Source organism: Danio rerio, chromosome 1 (assembly GCF_049306965.1).
Source record: "Danio rerio strain Tuebingen ecotype United States chromosome 1, GRCz12tu, whole genome shotgun sequence".
Classification (NCBI taxonomy): domain Eukaryota; kingdom Metazoa; phylum Chordata; class Actinopteri; order Cypriniformes; family Danionidae; genus Danio; species Danio rerio.
This window is the reverse complement of record NC_133176.1, coordinates 56,621,913-56,640,336: the sequence shown is the minus strand read 5'-3', so window position 1 is coordinate 56,640,336 and position 18,424 is coordinate 56,621,913. Positions and strand designations below refer to the sequence as shown.

At 33.9% G+C, this 18,424-nt stretch overlaps 1 protein-coding gene across 2 annotated transcripts; it reads left to right on the top strand.

Annotated features, from left to right (window-relative positions):
- The first annotated feature begins 1,248 nt into the window (after nucleotides 1-1,248).
- Nucleotides 1,249-12,157, top strand: znf330 (zinc finger protein 330). Of its 2 annotated transcripts, NM_213373.1 has the most exon segments (10): nucleotides 1,249-1,343; nucleotides 1,545-1,671; nucleotides 2,376-2,395; nucleotides 2,483-2,553; nucleotides 3,859-3,935; nucleotides 5,075-5,201; nucleotides 7,333-7,437; nucleotides 8,832-8,878; nucleotides 8,965-9,082; nucleotides 11,263-12,157. In NM_213373.1, coding segments are annotated over 9 exon segments (963 nt in total). In that variant the 5' UTR covers nucleotides 1,249-1,343; nucleotides 1,545-1,551; the 3' UTR covers nucleotides 11,541-12,157.
- The last annotated feature ends 6,267 nt before the right edge of the window (nucleotides 12,158-18,424 follow it).

Genomic DNA, 18,424 nt, shown 5'->3' with positions numbered 1-18,424 from the left:
ATATATATATATATATATATAAAAGGAAAAAACACACACAATGTAATAATATTATATAACAATAGGCTATTAAATGATAAATATTATGACATTTAATTTGGTTTTCAAAACTTCTTAAATAAATCATTTACCTGACTCCTTTCAGAAGTTTTTTTTATTTTAATTTTTATTTATTATAACATTTTAACTGTACAAAAAATGTACATGCCAAGGCTTAAGTACAAATAAACTACAAATATACAGAATGTACATATGTACTAATCAAATAAACACATTGTAGAATTCACAAAGTTGTAAAGTGTGTAGGGCTTTCTTATTTAGAGAGTCTCTAATACTACTAATATATAAGCATAATTCAGTCATCAATACCTTAAAATTCATTTTTTATTGGGACATTTACATTAATGAAAGTAAAATATTGTAAGCAAAATAAGTAAATTAATTAAATAAAAGCGATTTTCCTCTTGACTAGGGTACATAGTAAAGCCAAAAAGTACATTTTCCACAACAATAAAAGGGCTTTAGAACACTGAAAATTGTTATTAATAAATTTTTGCACCTCACTCCGTAAGTTGACTGAGCATGCACAATGGTCAAATAAGTGTAAAGCAGTCTCCTCAAATTTACTACAAAAATACTATTCACATCTATTCCATTGTGTAATTTTTGTAAAAAAAAAATCTGCTGGATAAAATTTGTGGAGAAATTAATAGAATATTTCTTTTAATTTTATTTCTAACATGCTATTTTTGTGGTAACAGCCACACTTATTTCCAGCAAATCAGTTGATTCTTTAATAAAGACATACAATAGGATTGAATATAAAGTACAGTGATAATTTCTCTTTGGAAAGGGGTACAAATAGCTGAATTATGACTATTTATTGTAAAAAAAAAAAAGTTTTGCCAACATAAGATTTTGTAATATTAAAAGACGATGCATCCTCCTCCATTCAGTAAGTGTAAAATAAGCAGCATTCACTCTGAAATAATCCAGTGTGCAGAAGAGGATTTATACATAATCTGGCAACCAGTCCGTTACGGACACCTCTGAACATGTGCGTTGCCCTCCTCTGTGATGGAGTGGGACTACATCTTCCATATCTATTCAAAATCCACTTATTTATACGGGTTTTATATCATTTAGATATTTTGAATAAAATGTTTTAAATATTTTCCACAGAAAGATTTATTACGTTTAAAATACAACTCTAGTAAATATTAACGGAACTACAAACTTCGCCTGGTGGTCACGTTTCCACCCGGAACCACTTACTGTTACACAGTCACCGGGATCAGCTGTGAGCAACCTGTCTTTTTCTCCTCGATTAAACTTTTATTCAGGTATGTTTCGCTTTACAGACGTGGTCATTTATATAGTGTTAAACAGTACACCAAAGCGCTAGTGTTGTAAAAGCAACCGTGTGACTGACAGGTTTGTTACGTCACTCATAGGAGTTCATCAAACCCGAGCAACAGAGAGTCGCAGTGTGCTTCAGATTGAAGCGAGTAAAAGTTGAACACGTTTCATTTCTGTTTTTGAAGGTAAAAGATGCCCAAGAAGAAGACTGGAGCTCGGAAGAAGGCTGAGAGCAGAAAGGAGCGGGAAAAGCAGAGTCGTGTGAATAGAGAAACTGTGGATGTGGCTAAACACCCGTGTAACGCCGCCATGGTGAGACATTTCAGGCCTTGACACGAGTAATTACTGGTGTTTCACACTTTAAAATGAACAAATTACATTTTTACTTTACACAGCGATTTAAATGAATGTCTAAAATGCAGATCATTTAACCTTTGTGGGTTGCTGGGGATGTTTTTATCCATTCTGGGGTGATTTTGAGGATCAATACCACTATAGTGCATGAACGTAGTTGTAGTAATATGAGTCTGTTTTACATTGCAATGTGAATTGGGAATATTTATCTAAATCAGCAAATGCGTTATGATCAATACCACTGCAGTGCGTTAATACGTCTTTAACTTCAGTAATATGAATATTTGTGCATCGCCTCATTTTAATGTATATAATGTATTAAATGTACAAAAACTTAACAACGGATCTTATAAAATACAAATAAATATTCATTTCTTTTTTGCATGAGTAATGTTAACATTAACATTATAAATAATTAACATTATAAAGATATTTGACCTGTTTTTTTTTACAGAAGATATTCTCTATTAACATTTATTTATTGTAATAATTTCAAGCCCAAAGTAATTTAATATATATTTTTAATTTATTTCAAAGCTCCTACCTACTTTAGATCTAACCTAAAATTGTAATGTTATAACATGTTTCTATTTTACTGTAAGTTGTTGTTAGTTTGGTATATTCATGTACTGACCAAACCTCTTTTTATTTCCATTTTTTAGGAATGTGACAAGTGTCAAAGGTAATTATATGTATTTCTGATTAAGTATTAGCCAGGTTTATTATTTAACTGGACTAATAATCATGTTTTGTCCTTCTGTGTTTTCAGGAGGCAAAAGAACAGGGCGTTCTGCTATTTCTGCTCATGGGTGCAGAAACTTCCCATGTGCGCACAGTGTGGTGAGGATACACACTTCCTCCTGCTGACCCCCAAACACACACTCAGTATAATACACAATCAAGCGTTTTTCTGTTCGTCCAGTCTTCTGAAACTTGCTGTTTTTGTTTGCTCATCTGGAAAAAAAGAGGAAAAGATGCCATTTTACTGTAAACAAACAAATAATCTAAACAAAACAACAAACCAAAAGAACCAAATCAAGAAACATGCAAGTTCTTAATGTGTACTTTTTAGTACCTGTCAGTGTTTTTTCCCCCAAAGCATGATTATCACCCATATATATATATATATATATATAAAAAAAAAAAAAATTATATATATATATATATATATATATATATATATATATATATATATATATATATATATATATATATATATATATATATATGAGCATAATTTATATGAAAATTAAGAACCAAGTCATTGCCTTTACACAAACAAAAAACCTATTTGATTCTATCTTTCTGTGTTCATGTTTTAGCATCGCTTGACTGCAGATAGGTTAGTACTTCTCATAAAGAGTAGAGGTGTAACCTGGGTGTCCTGGCCAAAATCCCTCTGTCAGCCCTAACCCATCATGGCCTCCCAATCATCCTGATCCGCTGAATTGGCTCTATCACTGTCTCTCCATTGCCCCTTTAGCTGGTGTGTTGTTAGCGCACTGGCACCGTTGTCCTGTGGCTGCCGCGCTGGTGGTGGTGTGGGGAGGACCCCCCACCCCTCATGATTGTGAAGCACGTTGGGTTATGGCCATACACGATAAATGCACTATATAAATACAAGTTTACATAAAATATAATATTTACAGTCAAGCACAAAATTATTCATACTCCTGGTAAATTCTGTTGTTGATTGAATGCAAATAAAACTAATTTTTTTTTTTTTTTTCACAATGTACATAGTCTTAATATCTTTTAAGAGAACCTGTTTCATTCCTGATAATAATTATAATAATAAAAAAAACTTGCTGGTTGATTTGAAGTTTAAGTCAGAATATGCCAGGGGTATGAATAATTTTGGCCTCAACTAAGTACATATGTTTGTCCAGATGGACAGGGATGAATCATTTCACTGTGGTGAACTCTGATAAAGAAGTTATTAAGCCAAAAGAAAGTTGTATAACGCTTCTTACTTTCATATGATCTGATCTACACTTTCTCTGACTGTCTTATATAAGTCCCGTAACTCATCTAGTACTGTACATGCGCTAGAGTTTACTGTAATACACCTAAAACACAGACCGCTGTATAAAACTTTTGTTGATTTGTGGATGTGATTTTATTTGATTTTTTTTTTATTCAAAGGCAAAACAAAATGTATGAAGTCTTCAGACTGCGTCATAAAACATCCCGGCGTTCACAGCACTGGAATGGGGATGGTGGTACGTATGAAACGCTCCTCACTGTAAACACTGACAGCAGCAAATGTCCCCTTTTTACATGCGTTACACTGGAAATCAGTGCTTTCGAGATGCATGAGAATACTGATGATTCATTTTCTCCAGGTTTGATTTATGTAAAAAAAGAAAGAAATTGGTTTATAACGTGGACATACTTAGGCAGTGGGCATTTTGGGGCAGTGTTTTGTAATTGTAATATTTTGATTAATATACTTCAGCTGAGAAAAATACAAAAACCTAAAAAGAAAAGTTTAGGAGAGACATTGAAAATCCCCAGTTTCTCTGGATTTACTAGATATAAACGGGGAATATAATACCATGCATTTCATTCTAAATTCCAATATTTGTTAAAAAATAAAGTCAATAAATAATCAATAGTCAGAGATTTGTTTTCTTCAAAAAACAAACAAATCTTTTAATTTGTTGATTGAAAATTGAACCTTTTCAGAAGATAATACATTACTATTGTGTTGTCTAAAAATGAATAGAAACATGACAGATTATCAAATCATGCAGAATATGCTTTAAGATTATGTAATACTTTTAATTAAGTCATCAGTAGTTTACTGAATAAAACAAAGCATGTTTTTTTACACAGTTTGATTTTCAATGTGCACTGTGTATATTTAGTATGTATATTTAAATACACTTATAAAAGCTACAAAGATATTTATGTAAACTATTATATTTTTATTATAATATAATTATTTTTACACATATATAAAGTTGTTATATAAATAAACTCAAATATAAATGTTCATATTTGTATAATAATTATGCACAGTGTATCATTTTTATATGTTATTTAATCATTTAACAGCATTATATGTACACTTTGTATAGATTTATTTATTTTTAAGAGTACAAGAAGTGAAACTGAACTGAAATGAGAAATTTTGCTTTGGCAGCTATAGCCGAAATAGGATTTAATGGTTTTAGATAAGTTCAACAATCTGTTTCCTGTTTATAGGAGGTTTTCTTGGCATCAGTCTGTCATTTTTATCATTTCAATCAACACAGCTTTGATTTGAGCTCTTTTTACACAGCAGTGTTATCATTAAGTCCTACAGCTCAGTTTATCAGAGTGAACAGAAGGATGTGTGTGTGTGTTGTTGACACAGGGGGCTATATGTGATTTCTGTGAGGCCTGGGTTTGTCATGGGAGGAAGTGTTTGAGCACTCACGCCTGCTCCTGTCCGCTCTCTGATGCAGACTGCATTGAGTGTGACCGCAGCGTTTGGGAACACGGTAAAGAGCGCATACACACACACACACACACACACACACCCACACACACACACACACACACACACACACACACACACACACACACTCATGTCTAATCCTGTACTAATGATTATGATAATTTCCTGATCGCACTTGCATTGCATTGATGATAGAGGAAAAGAATGCACTGGCATGCAATTTACAATGTCATTCAGAAGTAAAACTGGCTAACAAATCAGCTTTATTGGAAGAAGAATTCTATAAAAACATATTTCATATATATATACAGAACAGAAAATTTGCAAAATGTGCTTTTCTTGCTTAAATTTTTTTTGGGTTTTGTTTCTAGTCAAAATATCTCAAAAAGTGCTTAAAAGCAGGAAACATTTTCTAGACTAGTAAACAATATTGTCTTGTTTTAAGGGATATTATGTCAGAATGAAGTGAGTTTTAACTAAAAACTAGCAAAATAATCTGCCAATGGGGTGTGTAACTATGTGAAACTAAAAACAGGGTTATTTTGCTTGTTTTAAGGATAACCTTACTTAAAGGTGCAGTAGGTGATCTTCCACAATGCTAACAGCTTAGCATAAATCTCCGAATCACAGTCCCTCCCCTGCTGTCTAGAGCCACGCCTCCTGAAACACAAGCACTGCAAAAGAACCCTCTCTCATGTGTTAAAAGCGACTAGGGCTTGTCCGGCGGTCTGCAAGCCAAACTGACATGCTGTTTCAGAGTGAATATTTAGAGTTTCATGGTGAACAATATAAGGAGAGACTAGGCGAAATAGCGGTATTTACTTCTGTTTTGTTGTTAAACTAATAAAAATCTACATCATCGATGCTGTAAAAGGTCCCTTATGAAACTGAAAATAATCACATCAATCTTTCATCAGAAGATTTTAGTAGCTGAACAACACTTCTGTGAAGATATAACCCATTAATAACAACAACATCTAACGTTACATCAGCTTTGCGTGAAGGTAAAACAGTTTTAAAACAGAACATTCCCTGTCTAAGAGAAATCCTTCAGCCATGGTGTCATCCTTTCTCCAGTGTGCAAAGGTAACTCCAATATTGATTCAGGTTTTTAAAAAGTTTTGATTCGTCATGTTTTTACCGATCACGCACGTGCTCTCTCTCTCTCTTGTGAACGCGCGGCAGTAAGCGGACCTGCGTACAAACCGCTGTGCAGTTGTTCAAATCTGCATTTGCTGACAGACAGATTGAGCTACTTATCTGAATTATGAGAGATGTCGGCCCGACTCTATTTAATTGGATGAACATTTTTTTTGTTTTATGCCTTACTCAAAATATAAAAATACTTAAACACATTTAGATCATTTACTTTAATCATTACTATTAGACTGTGAAGAGACTTTCAACCAGCACAACAACAAATGCTTCTGAAGACAATCACTTACTGCACCTTTAATGGTAGGTATCATAATCTTTAGATATTTGGACTAGAAACAAGACAAAAACTTTAAGTAGGACAAGCATTTATTCATTTTTTTTGCTGTGTAGGCAATCATGCTAATTTGTTTTAGAAAACATTTATCAACTTAATTAGCATTGTAGGTCTACTTAATCTAAGCGGTCTGCTCTCCTTTTGTGAAAAGTAGCTAATTTATTTAATTTAGTTCCCACATAAACTAAGTACATCAAGCTGCTATTTTTGTAAGTTAAAAAAGTGACTTTCTCCTGTAAATGTTGGAGCATTTACATTTAGTCATTTAGCAGACGCTTTTATCCAAAGCGACTTACAAATGAGGACAAGGAAGCAATTTACACAACTATAAGAGCAACAATGAATAAGTGCTGTAGGCAAGTTTCAGGTCTGGAAAGTCTAAGAAGGAAAGTATTAGTAATTTTTTTTTTGTTTTTTTTTTGAGTACAGTTAGTGGTATATCCAGAGAGGCAATTGCAGATTAGGAAGTGAAGTGGAGACTAAATAGTTGATTTTTTTAGTCGTTTCTTGAAAATAGCGAGTGACTCTGCCGTTCTGATGCAGTTAGGGAGTTCATTCCACCAACTGGTTAGATTGAGCGTGAGCGAAAATCATTTACTTGATTCTGTGACAGGAGAATGAGCCGGTGTGTGCATTAATGATAAGAAACTGATGGATTCCTCTTTCTCTGTTTGATCAACAGGAGGCCGGATTTTCCGCTGCTCTTTTTGCCACAACTTTCTGTGTGAAGACGATCAGTTTGAGCATCAGGCCAGCTGTCAGGTCTTGGAAGCAGAGACTTATAAATGTACGACTTATCATTTTATAAATATTCTTCTCTCAACAAGGCATGGGCGGAAATAAGATTGTTACCGTTTAATAACCTTGGATAAAAATATCCCAGTTTTGTGAATACTGCTGTAAAATATAATCTTGTTTATAAATGTCTGGGTAGAATACTTTCCCCATTGAACACAATATTTTTTATTTTAAGAAACATTTAAACTATTTTGTAGCTGTAAACATGTCAGGCTGAATAATTAAGCTAAATCATTGACTTCTGCTGTCTTCATTAGCTTTAATAACAGATTTCTTTACAACCTGAAAAGGCATCTTTGGAGATCTTTCTTTTCTCTGGATATAAAGTAAAGCCACTGCACTGATTAGGTCTTCAACATGCTTGGACGTTGGATTAGAAGTGATTTGGTTTTCAAATGTTTGTTAAATCGTGGGCTGACCAGCAGCTTTTAATGTGGATAGTCATTTGCTGCTGGAGATACTGTTGCCCTAAATAAAATCCAACACCGAAAAAACTAAACATCGTACATATACCACAGGACAATTTAAAAGAAAATATTAGCAGTGTTAAAACCATGACTTTTCCAAACCTCGGTAAACATTGAGTATGTTTACGTGCACGCCAATAATTAGATTTGAATGTGATTAAGAGTCTACCATGTAAACAGCGATTTTTGATTCTTTTAATACTTAATAAACGTAATCGATCTAAAGAGAAATCGAATTAAGAGAAGTGGAGTATGCCGATTTTAGTCGCATTATTGAAGTACAGACATATATACACCTTAATCAAACTATTACCATCTTGTAGGACTTTGCCACGTTTTGCGACAGGATAGCACACACACACACACACACACACATACACACACATACACACACACACACGGCTGTTTGACACTCTTTGCTCCTACCGAGTCAGTGCAGAGCACAGACACCTGCATCGTGAAATGCAGAGTTTTTTTTTCCTCCATTCAGCATGTGGTATGAACTTCCATTAAAACTACACTCTTCCAGCAGTTCATAGTTGCATCTAATATCTCGTTTGTCACAGGGGCATGCATGAAATGTTCTTGAATGAAAGTGAAAGTGCCAAATTGCAGTTAAAGTCCACAAATTAAAGAATTAAACACCTGAAATTACACGAAACTCCGGAGGAAATGCGGATAGCGTTGTGACGTAATGATATTAATCAAATTATGTGCCATAACATGTAAAACAGGTCATGGTAGGAATGTTCAAAAAGCAACTCATGTTAACGCCTTAATCTCATTATTGTCTTAATTAGATTAAGGCAAGTATTTGATTACTGATGTCCATGTAAACGTAGTCATTGGTTCCGGATATCGTCCCATTCCTAATACCAATAGCATTTGTTCAAATTTGCCTGTCTTTCAATTTCAGGTTTGTCCTGTAATCGTCTGGGTCAGCATTCTTGTCTCCGGTGCAAGGTGAGGATTTTTATCAGTCTGAATTGTGTTTCTACATGAATTGTTGCACAAACTGCAGCTAGAAATGCGCTGTGTTTTTTTTTCAGGCTTGTTTCTGTGATGATCACGCACGTAGTAAAGTGTTCAAGCAGGAGAAGGGAAAAAATCCTCCGTGCCCAAAATGTGGGCATGAAACTCAGGAGACCAAAGATCTCAGCATGTCCAGTGAGTCTGATTTTCACTAACACAGAAATCAGGAATGCTTATTTGATTCAATGATTGGCCACTCAACACTTAAAGGCTGATTTATACTTCTGCATTAAGTACATGGGCATAGTCCGGCGCAGCCTTCACGGGGTCACATAGCCCGTGAACATTATTTACATTACTTGTACTTTAAGGTAGAGTTTGGAAAAAACAAAACACCCATGAATAAACTCGACACGTAAAAACTTACTGTCAGCTAGTGTTTCGGTAGTGTTCTTGCAAAGCAACACAAAACGGCTCATGGTATAATTGCATGGCTACGTGCAAGGCTCGGCGCAGAAGTATAAATCAGCCTTTACATGTGCTTATTTATTGAAGGAAACCTTATTTGTGACGTGTACGATTATTATGATGATAAATCATTTTAATATAATGTATATATTGAATGATATTAGAGAGTGTTTTTTATTCAGGCAATATTTTCAGGGAAATGTCCAAAAAGGTGAAATCTCAGAATATTTATTATTGATTAAACTGAAACAATTTATATGACTTTTAAATCAGTGTTGTTATTATTTTTGTAGGTTTTTGTTTGTACAATGAATGATTAAGACACAGTTGTGATTGTAAATTATATGTTGAATATTTAGTAGGAATATAGCCAATGCTGCTGATATGGCAATAATAGATCAAATAAATAAATCAGTTTAATCCAGATTAAACATTTAAAGTTCTGAAATATTTCATTATATGTTTGAATAGATAAAATAACAAGAGTATAATTTGTATATGCAGTGATATTGTTTTAGCATTTAATACAAATAACACTTTAGTTGTAATGCATCATTACACTAATGTAATCATTTAAAGTATTTTAAGATATTAAAAATATAACACTTGGAACAAAAATAGTATATAGTGCTAATACCTCAGTTTTGATTTACCAGTTTCATATGAATATAACATTTTAATGTTTTTTTTTATTTAATCAAGTTTAACTGACAATTTTTATATTGTTTAATGCAATAATGCAGAGTTTTATACCGATATCTGTTAAAGCAAAAGTTAAAAAGCATCCCCTCTCAAATCTACGTGCAATATAAATTTGTGAATGTTTGTTTGCTTATTTTAGACGCAAAAATAATAGAAATAATTTATTTGAAATGTAAAATATTGACTCATTGTCAAACCTGTTTTTTTTTGTTTAAGTAGAAATGTTCTAAGAATCAAATAAAGACTAAATATTGACTAATTATCATTTCATATGCACTTCTGATTCATAGACTATTTTACTCTAGTTTTGTTTACTCTTGTTTTATAATTTGCTGTAATGAATTTGAACGTGCATTGTTTTTCTTATTTACCTCTTATACATAGACAATACATGAAACATTGGGTAAGGACAATTAGCTTGAAAGTCTTTATTTATTTGAGCAAGTTTTTATCTTGAATATTTTATTTATATTGTTTGTATATTGCTTAATACAAACAATAATGCAAAATTTTATTTTAATATCTGTTAATTCAAAAGTTTGAAAGCATCCACAAGCATCAAATCTATATGCAATATGAATTTGAGGGAATTTAGGATGTGTTTATTTGCTTATTTTAGAAGTAGAAATAATTGATCTAAAATGTAAAATATTAGTCATTGTCAAACCTCATTTTTCTGTAAAACATGCGAGTAAAAGTGTTCCAAGAATTAAATAATGGCTAAATATTGACTAAGTTAAAATAATTTCATATGCACTTCTGATTTGTGGACCATTTGAATCTATTTTTGTTTACTGTTTAATTGTTTTATTTTATTATATGCTGTAGTGGAATTGATTGTGCATCGTTTTTTTATTTATTTATTTATTTTTTATTAAACATTACATAAAACATTAGCTTACAAATATTAGCCTGAAAGTTTTGGAAAAGTCTTAGAATTTTAGTAGTAAAATGTTCATAGGAACTCTGAAAGTAGCAGCAGATGTTTGGCACTAACAGGATGATTGATTCCTCCTGCCATATCAAAGAAGTTTAAGCCTTGAAATTCAGTCTACTCATCTAAACAGCGAAATAACACGTTGGTAAATGTTTCCATGTTGTGTTTCAACAACAACAAAAAAAAGCACAATAAGGAATGTGCAGCTCTAGTAGTGATAGTAACAGCTGGTGTTTGGCACTAACCGCATGATTGATTCCTCCTGCAGCCCGAACACACAAATTTGGCCGTCAGAGCGGAGCAGACGATGATGATGATGGATACGGAGCGTCAGGATACAGCTCTTACTGGAAAAATCTGGAATCTGGAGGTGGAGGAGGAGGATATCTGGATGATGATGACAACGAGGAGGAGGACGATGATTATGATGAGGAGGAGGACGATGAAGAAGAGGACGAAGATGATGATGATGATGAAGAGGAGGAGGCCGAGGTCCAGGATTCACTCTCTAATCTGAGTATAGGAGCAAGTGGAAAAACACAATAGAAGGTCAGATGTACACTGTAAACAATATCTGTTGATCAACAGCTTCTGTATTGTTTATTTATGGTTCTGAATTGCATTATGGGATGTTGATCTCTGCTCTGTCCACTTTTGATGTTGAAAATGTACTTCGACAGTGTCACAGTGAGTTTTAGTGACATGTTTAGTAGTTTAAAATAATATTATGCATAAGAAATGTTATATATAGAAATAAATCACAGGAAATGTGCTGGCAGTTTATTACAAGGCTTTTGTATCATTATTTACAACACCAACGCAGACAATACATCACTTTAAACCATTACAAATGTTAATAAAAGTCACTTTTTCCAACTTTAAGGTTAAAATTTGTTTGAAGAAATATTAAGCATTCATAATGCAGTTCAAAAGCATAAATAAATGAGGAAAAATAAAAACATGATTAACACAATATGGAAAACTGCTTATTTACGTGTATTTTTTACAGTGTGGATGAAGATTTAGTGTCATGGAAATAAACGTGAGCTTTACTGTGTCTGATATTTGGCCTTTTACTAAATGTCTAATAATATAGAGATGTGAAACGATATTTCTGACACCTTTTTGAATTTCAAATATATCTGAAGGAAATGTTTTTAAAAGTCTGTTGTCTTGTGTGTTTTTTTAAAAAGGGTATCTTATGCATTTAAATCACTATTATGCAAAAATCACTTTCTTGTGGCAGCATTCAGTGAATACAACAAGCTTCTAATGGTCAAAATTATTAAATTGTCATTTGAATAACCACACTTAAGTCTGCAGAAGCACTTTGATTAACATTAGCTGCATCCCAAATCGCATACTTATGGACTATTCTACACGATTTTGTAGAATAAATAGTGTAAGTAGTGCGTTCACACTGAAAATTTTAAAAATAATGAGCACTTAAATTACCCAGATGATCAGGGCCGGATTGGGACTCCTTTTTAGCTGTGGAGTTTCAAGCCTTAGACCGGCCCACCTCAGTCGACGACTAACTATATTAAAATAACGTCATTTCCAATTCAGTTTCAAATGACACTAACATGTCTTTTTCAAGGATACAGTTGCTTTAGAACTTCAAATGTTTTTCATAAATTTGAGAACATTAATTCTTTAAAGATATCCAGTCCTTTGTAACGTTCGTCACACACAAAAAATTTACCCCTACATAAGTAACCCAAACAGGATTTTATGTCTTAACATTGAAAATGGAAAAATGGACATTAAACTCTGGTGAGGTTCAAAGTCGGGTCGGCAGCGTCGTAACGTAACGTGCTAACCACAAGACCACGATGGCGCTGTTATACAATTCGATGTTATCTGCTGTTATTGAAGTCTACTTTTTTTTTTTACCCTCCCCTTTTTCTCCCCTTTTCAGATTTCTGATCATGTTATGTCAGATTTATTAATGTAGTGAATCATCTGATTTTCATTGAGCAGGTGTAATATTCATTAATATTCACTAAGGTGCCGTTGTTTGGGGTGCAGCCCACCGGTTAATGATGATCATCATTAACCTGCAGGCTGCATTTTGCTCACGAGCACGCGGCAAAATAATGAATAAAAAAAGTGAGGTTATGGTCAAATAAACAAATAAATGAAAAAAAGTGCAACTGCTGTGAGTGCAAGCAGCTAGGGACACCGGCCCTCGCGGCCAAAAAATGGACCGGTCCACCGGGAATTCTCCCGGTTTTCCCGATTAGCCAATCCGGGCCTGCAGATGATACACTCATTCAGCCGCTAAAATAAAGGTTTATAATGTTGGACGCTTCACGCACTCAACGATCGCAGTTTTGCTCAAGTAGCGGAAGGGGCGGAGCTATCGGGCGCACATGTTGGATAACTTTATTCATTTTGGATTGTGAAAGCAAAATTCTTCTACGAGAGTGATTATAGCGCCTCCCGATGGTGAATGCGGTTATAATAATAGTAGATATTATTTGATAATTTGGTCATTTATTTCACTGATTTGGCGACCGTCAAACATCATGAGGAAAAACGGTTTGAATTTCCTTAATAGTAAAAAAAAACTATGTGCCATTTGGGACGACACTACATACATGTACTATGCTGTTGAGTGTGTAAGTGCATAGTGCATGAATGCATAATGTGCCATTTGAGACGCAGCTATTCTCTCTTTGTATGTGTCATCAGAGGGGGAAAGTCCCGCCCATTGGTGACCCTCTGTCCCCCAGTAGCATAGACAGCCCTGAGTGAGAAGTAGAGCTGAACATCTGGAACCTGAACCCGGCCTATTTAGAGTGCTGAGATGTTACAGATGACCTAATTTTCATGGCCCGATTACAGCTACTGTCAGCAACTAAAGTCTGATTTATACTTCTGCGTCAGGTGACCGGCGTAACCCACGGCGCAGGCAACGCGCGTGGCTGTGCATTTATACTTCTGCGCGCTGTCTCTGTCGGTCTGCATTAACACTTCCGAAACGCTAGTTGGCAGTGAGGTGTAAATGTTCCTCTGTGTCGAGTTTCTTCTCTATTTTTTTGCATTTCCTGAACACTTCCGGGATGTACAAGTGGCTCAAACTCGCTCATTTTGAGGCAGGAACCGGCGGACATGCAACAACTTTAACTATGGGGTAAACACAAAACAAAACTTTCCATCCGGAGCTCCTTCACTGGACTCCACACTTGTAAACAATCGCTCGCGCGGAGTTGCACCATTCGCGCGCCTCTCGGTCCCACCCAGACTCGTCAGCGCTACCAAGCCGACCAATCACAGAGCTTACGCTACGCGTCGTTGCGACTTGTAGTTACATTTTTTGAGAGGTGCACGTCGGCGATGGCCACGGCGAAGGGCTATGCATCAGCGCCGTAGCATACGCCGGTGTTTGACGCAGAAGTATAAATCAGCCTTAAGAGGATTATTATACATGTCAGGCATGTGGTCAACCAAGGACAAAAAAAAAGAAGGAAGACAAGACCCTGCTCCCCTTTTAAAATCATACACACATCCTAATATACGTCCTGCGCCTGTATTTATAATGTACATAGAGGACACATTGTCTTGATATGCAAATGGGAGTGTACACAACCGCACGCATTCAAAGTGTTTTCATAATCTTTCATATTGTCAGCGGTTGAGTCACATTACGGACCCTTTTCACAAGCCTGTTATGGTGTGTTTAACGGTCATCAGAATCTTAAATTCTTGAGAGTTTTAAATTTTAGATATAAAAAAAAAAAGGATATGCACATTTATATGTATTTATGTATCTATTATTTCATCTTTGCTTCAAATTACAAAAAAAAAACCAAATCACCGCTTCTGCGAGGTGTTTCTAATGCAGTGTCTATGGGGAAAGGACAGTAAATTTGGTGTTATTCTCTCTTCCGGCTGCCGTCATCGGTCTCGCACATTTTTTTTTTCCCTGAAAGTCTTTATAACATCATTGTGGAGTTTTTTTTCTTTCATTATTTCAGCAAATAAGATTATACAAAATTATTTGTTGTACTATACCATTCAAGTTTTCCCAACTATGACGACTTCCGCTACTGAGTAACCCAGAAATGTGAAAAGAGTCTATAAGATTACACAATATCATTGTTATATACAGAGTAGCATAAGTAGGTCTACAATTACATCCCTGAAAGACGTCCGGAATGAAGCAGGTGTTCAAATGCAAAAAAAAAAAAAACCTAAAGTATGAAAATTTGCTTTATTCAACTACTTTAAAATATATACATACACCATAAGAAGAAATGCATGTTCAGAATTGCATTGAACTCTCATTTTCTACTGCATTGATGGTTTTACGCCAACAGGTGTCAGTATTAAGCACACTAACTGCAGTCACATAAAGCTGTTTGTCTTGTGTTTTTCCCTCAGTCTCATGTGTCACTGTATAATAACACGTCTTGAATTTCTATTCATCGATTTCTAATGAGTTATTTTTAATGGATTTCACTGTTATCTATCATTTATTCACATTGCTTGATATTGTTACCACATCAATAGTTTTGTGTAGGTCTTATAATGTGTTATAAGTATTGGCTAAATCTGCTACATTCATGCATTTAGCAGACATTTATGCAAGAGACGGACAGGATAATACTGAGCCAAACAACATTTGTAATGATACACTACACTTAAAATTAATTGCTGCTTGTTTAAACTACTTATTTAATGTGAGCTGAAACAATTCTTGAGATTTTTTTTTGGGACAACGTAATTATTTTGTGTTCAATCCACTTAAATTGAAGTCAAATTTCAACTTGTGTTGTGACTATCGGTGAATTGTGTGGAAGCCTGCACTTCTTACAGTGCAAGTCAAGACTTTTGTCTTGGTAGAAGCTATAAAAGATGAGCATGACATCTGATTATGCGATATTACATAACAAAACTGCTTTTCCAAGGTCAATTTCAAGTATGACGGGACTTTGCATATTTTTAATCATATTTCTCCAACTGAGTCACTTATTTGAAATGTTTAAGCAATATGCAAATGCTAAGCGCATATAAAATTTTAATCAGTAAGTTAACAATTGTGATTGCTCAATACATTGTACTAAACATGAATGTATTAATAATGAAATACTGCAATTTTAGTTGAAACAATTACACTTTTTTTTGGCATTTTCAGTCTGAGATGCTATATGCAGTCTGAAGAACTTTTGCTGCATGTTTATTATTAGTAGTAACTTAACACCGCTAGTCACGTGACGCCAACATGGTATACTGAAGGGCACCCTATATACACTAAATAAAACGGCTTCTTAAGTTCAAATGCAACACTAATACAAGATGACTTCGCATAAGTGTTTATTAATTGTAATCTTATTTATCCAAAATGCCATTAATGCTAATTACATTTGAAATAAATGACTAGTGCATATTTAATAATTACAGTTTTATTCAGTAAGTTACTAAAATAATTATAAACAGTCAAATAATGCATAGGAAATTACACAGATTTTTATGAATCGTCAAGTGATACACAAAATAAGTAATTATACAAACATTGAAAAATGGAAAGACTGCAATTTTATTTAGTACAAATACATATAATTACCTGTTTGTTATTAGTTTTTTTTCCACTTTATTTATTCAATGCCACATGATCAAGATGTATTTTGTTGCATGATTGTTCTAAAAGTTTACATATAATTTGAAGTCATTTATAAAATGGGAAAAGTCCATTCATTCATTTTCTTTTTGACCTAGTCCCTTTATGAATCAGGGGTCGCCACAGTGGAATGAACCGCCAACTTTTCCAGCATATGTATTACGCAGCAGATGCTTTTGCATCTCATAAACTTTTTTTTTTACTTCTCATGCACACTACGGCCAATTTAGCTTATTCAATTCACCTATAGCGCATATCTTTAGACTGTGTGGGAAACCGAAGCACCCAGAAACACGGGGAGAACATGCAAACTCCACACAGAAATGCCAACTGACCCACTGCGCCACCTTGACGCCCATGGGAAAAGTTGATTCAGCTCATTACAGAAGCCTTAAGAATCGCTTGAGTTGTTTAACTAGTATGATTTTTTAAACCCCTATAACATTTATGTTCGTACTGTGTGTTAATTTATGTTATTTTATATATTATAATTATTTTAGGGATAATTAGGGCTTAGTGTTTAACTTATAAGCTGGGCATGTCTCTGAATGATTATAGGTGAATTAAATAGCATTTTAAGGGATTCAACCCACCCTGGCCAGTCTGCTCACGCTCATGCTATCAGGCAGGCGTTACAGAAGCCTGAGGAGCCAATCGGTGGAGTTTTGTGAGTTTTTATCCTGTCATTATAAGTCTTTTGATTAATACCATATCTTAAACACTATTGATCGCTAGTATGAAATAATAAATAGTTAAACTAGCATAAATTGTTAATATTACGACTATTATAAGAAATGGTGCAATAGGTATTTAAGTACGTCATTCCCTTCAGAGATTTTTTTAAAGTGGGTTATATTTTATACAACTATTTTTATATGTTTATGAAATTATCAAAGCTTCTTTATTATGCGAGGATGTTTTTATAGTGATGTTTTTTATGTTCTTGTTGGGTCTGATGCAACGTCATTTCGTTCTGCATTACAATTTATTGTGATGTTTTAAATGAAAAAATAAAAGGAAAACAACTGAATTAAGTAAAAGAAATGTGCTTATTTTGTGTGTTTTACACTCATGTTAATCAAAATGACATTGAATGACATCAAGTGCGATTAGTAAATCAGGCAATCGATGAAAATTAAACAAGAAAATAAATTATTATTAATAATAAAAGTACAGAGGCAACATGATCAAGTTAGATTAAAGTTCTTAGTAACTTTCAGAGTATTTATACTTTTTTTACTGTAAACGTTATGTAATGTAGTAATTAAATAATTTAAATCACAAAGTAAGTCCTGCAAAATAGGTAATGATGATTACCCATTAAAATAAATACATTAGAAGACCCAAAATGACTGCCTCGTTTTGTATAATTGTAGTCTTTTGATCTCTCATTCTTGATACCACGAGTTTGTGTTTCTGTTAACGTCTATTTATAGGATACCCCAGTTTAAAGAGATCACAGGGTTTCTTTTGCTTTTTACCCATATATTTATTATATATTTATTATATATTTTTACTTATTTATTTTTCAGTTGGTTTATTTATTTATATATATCTTGATTCATCTTTGAATACTTATTGAAGGTCTTAGAAAATAGGGAGGGGTGGGGGAAGGGAGGGATGGTGCATAGGAAGTGTAAGTTTGATTTAGGAGTTCTACAGTTTCCTTGTTGCCATTTATTTCATGTCATATCTTTGCTGATAGGACTTCAATTTTTCATATACATTTATACGTTTGTTTCTTATCTGGAAAAAAATGCAATAGAAATGTTGAAAATACACTAATAGCCATAAAGAGATTACA

Bases quoted from the DNA above. Each gene is read 5' to 3' on its own strand.
- znf330 (XM_073934786.1), top strand. From the start codon at position 1,552: ATGCCCAAGAAGAAGACTGGAGCTCGGAAGAAGGCTGAGAGCAGAAAG. The intron at 1,686-2,482 runs GCCTTGACACGA...CTGTGTTTTCAG, and splicing joins GCCATGGTGAGACATTTCAG to GAGGCAAAAGAACAGGGCGT. The intron at 9,083-11,262 runs GTGAGTCTGATT...TTCCTCCTGCAG, and splicing joins CAAAGATCTCAGCATGTCCA to CCCGAACACACAAATTTGGC.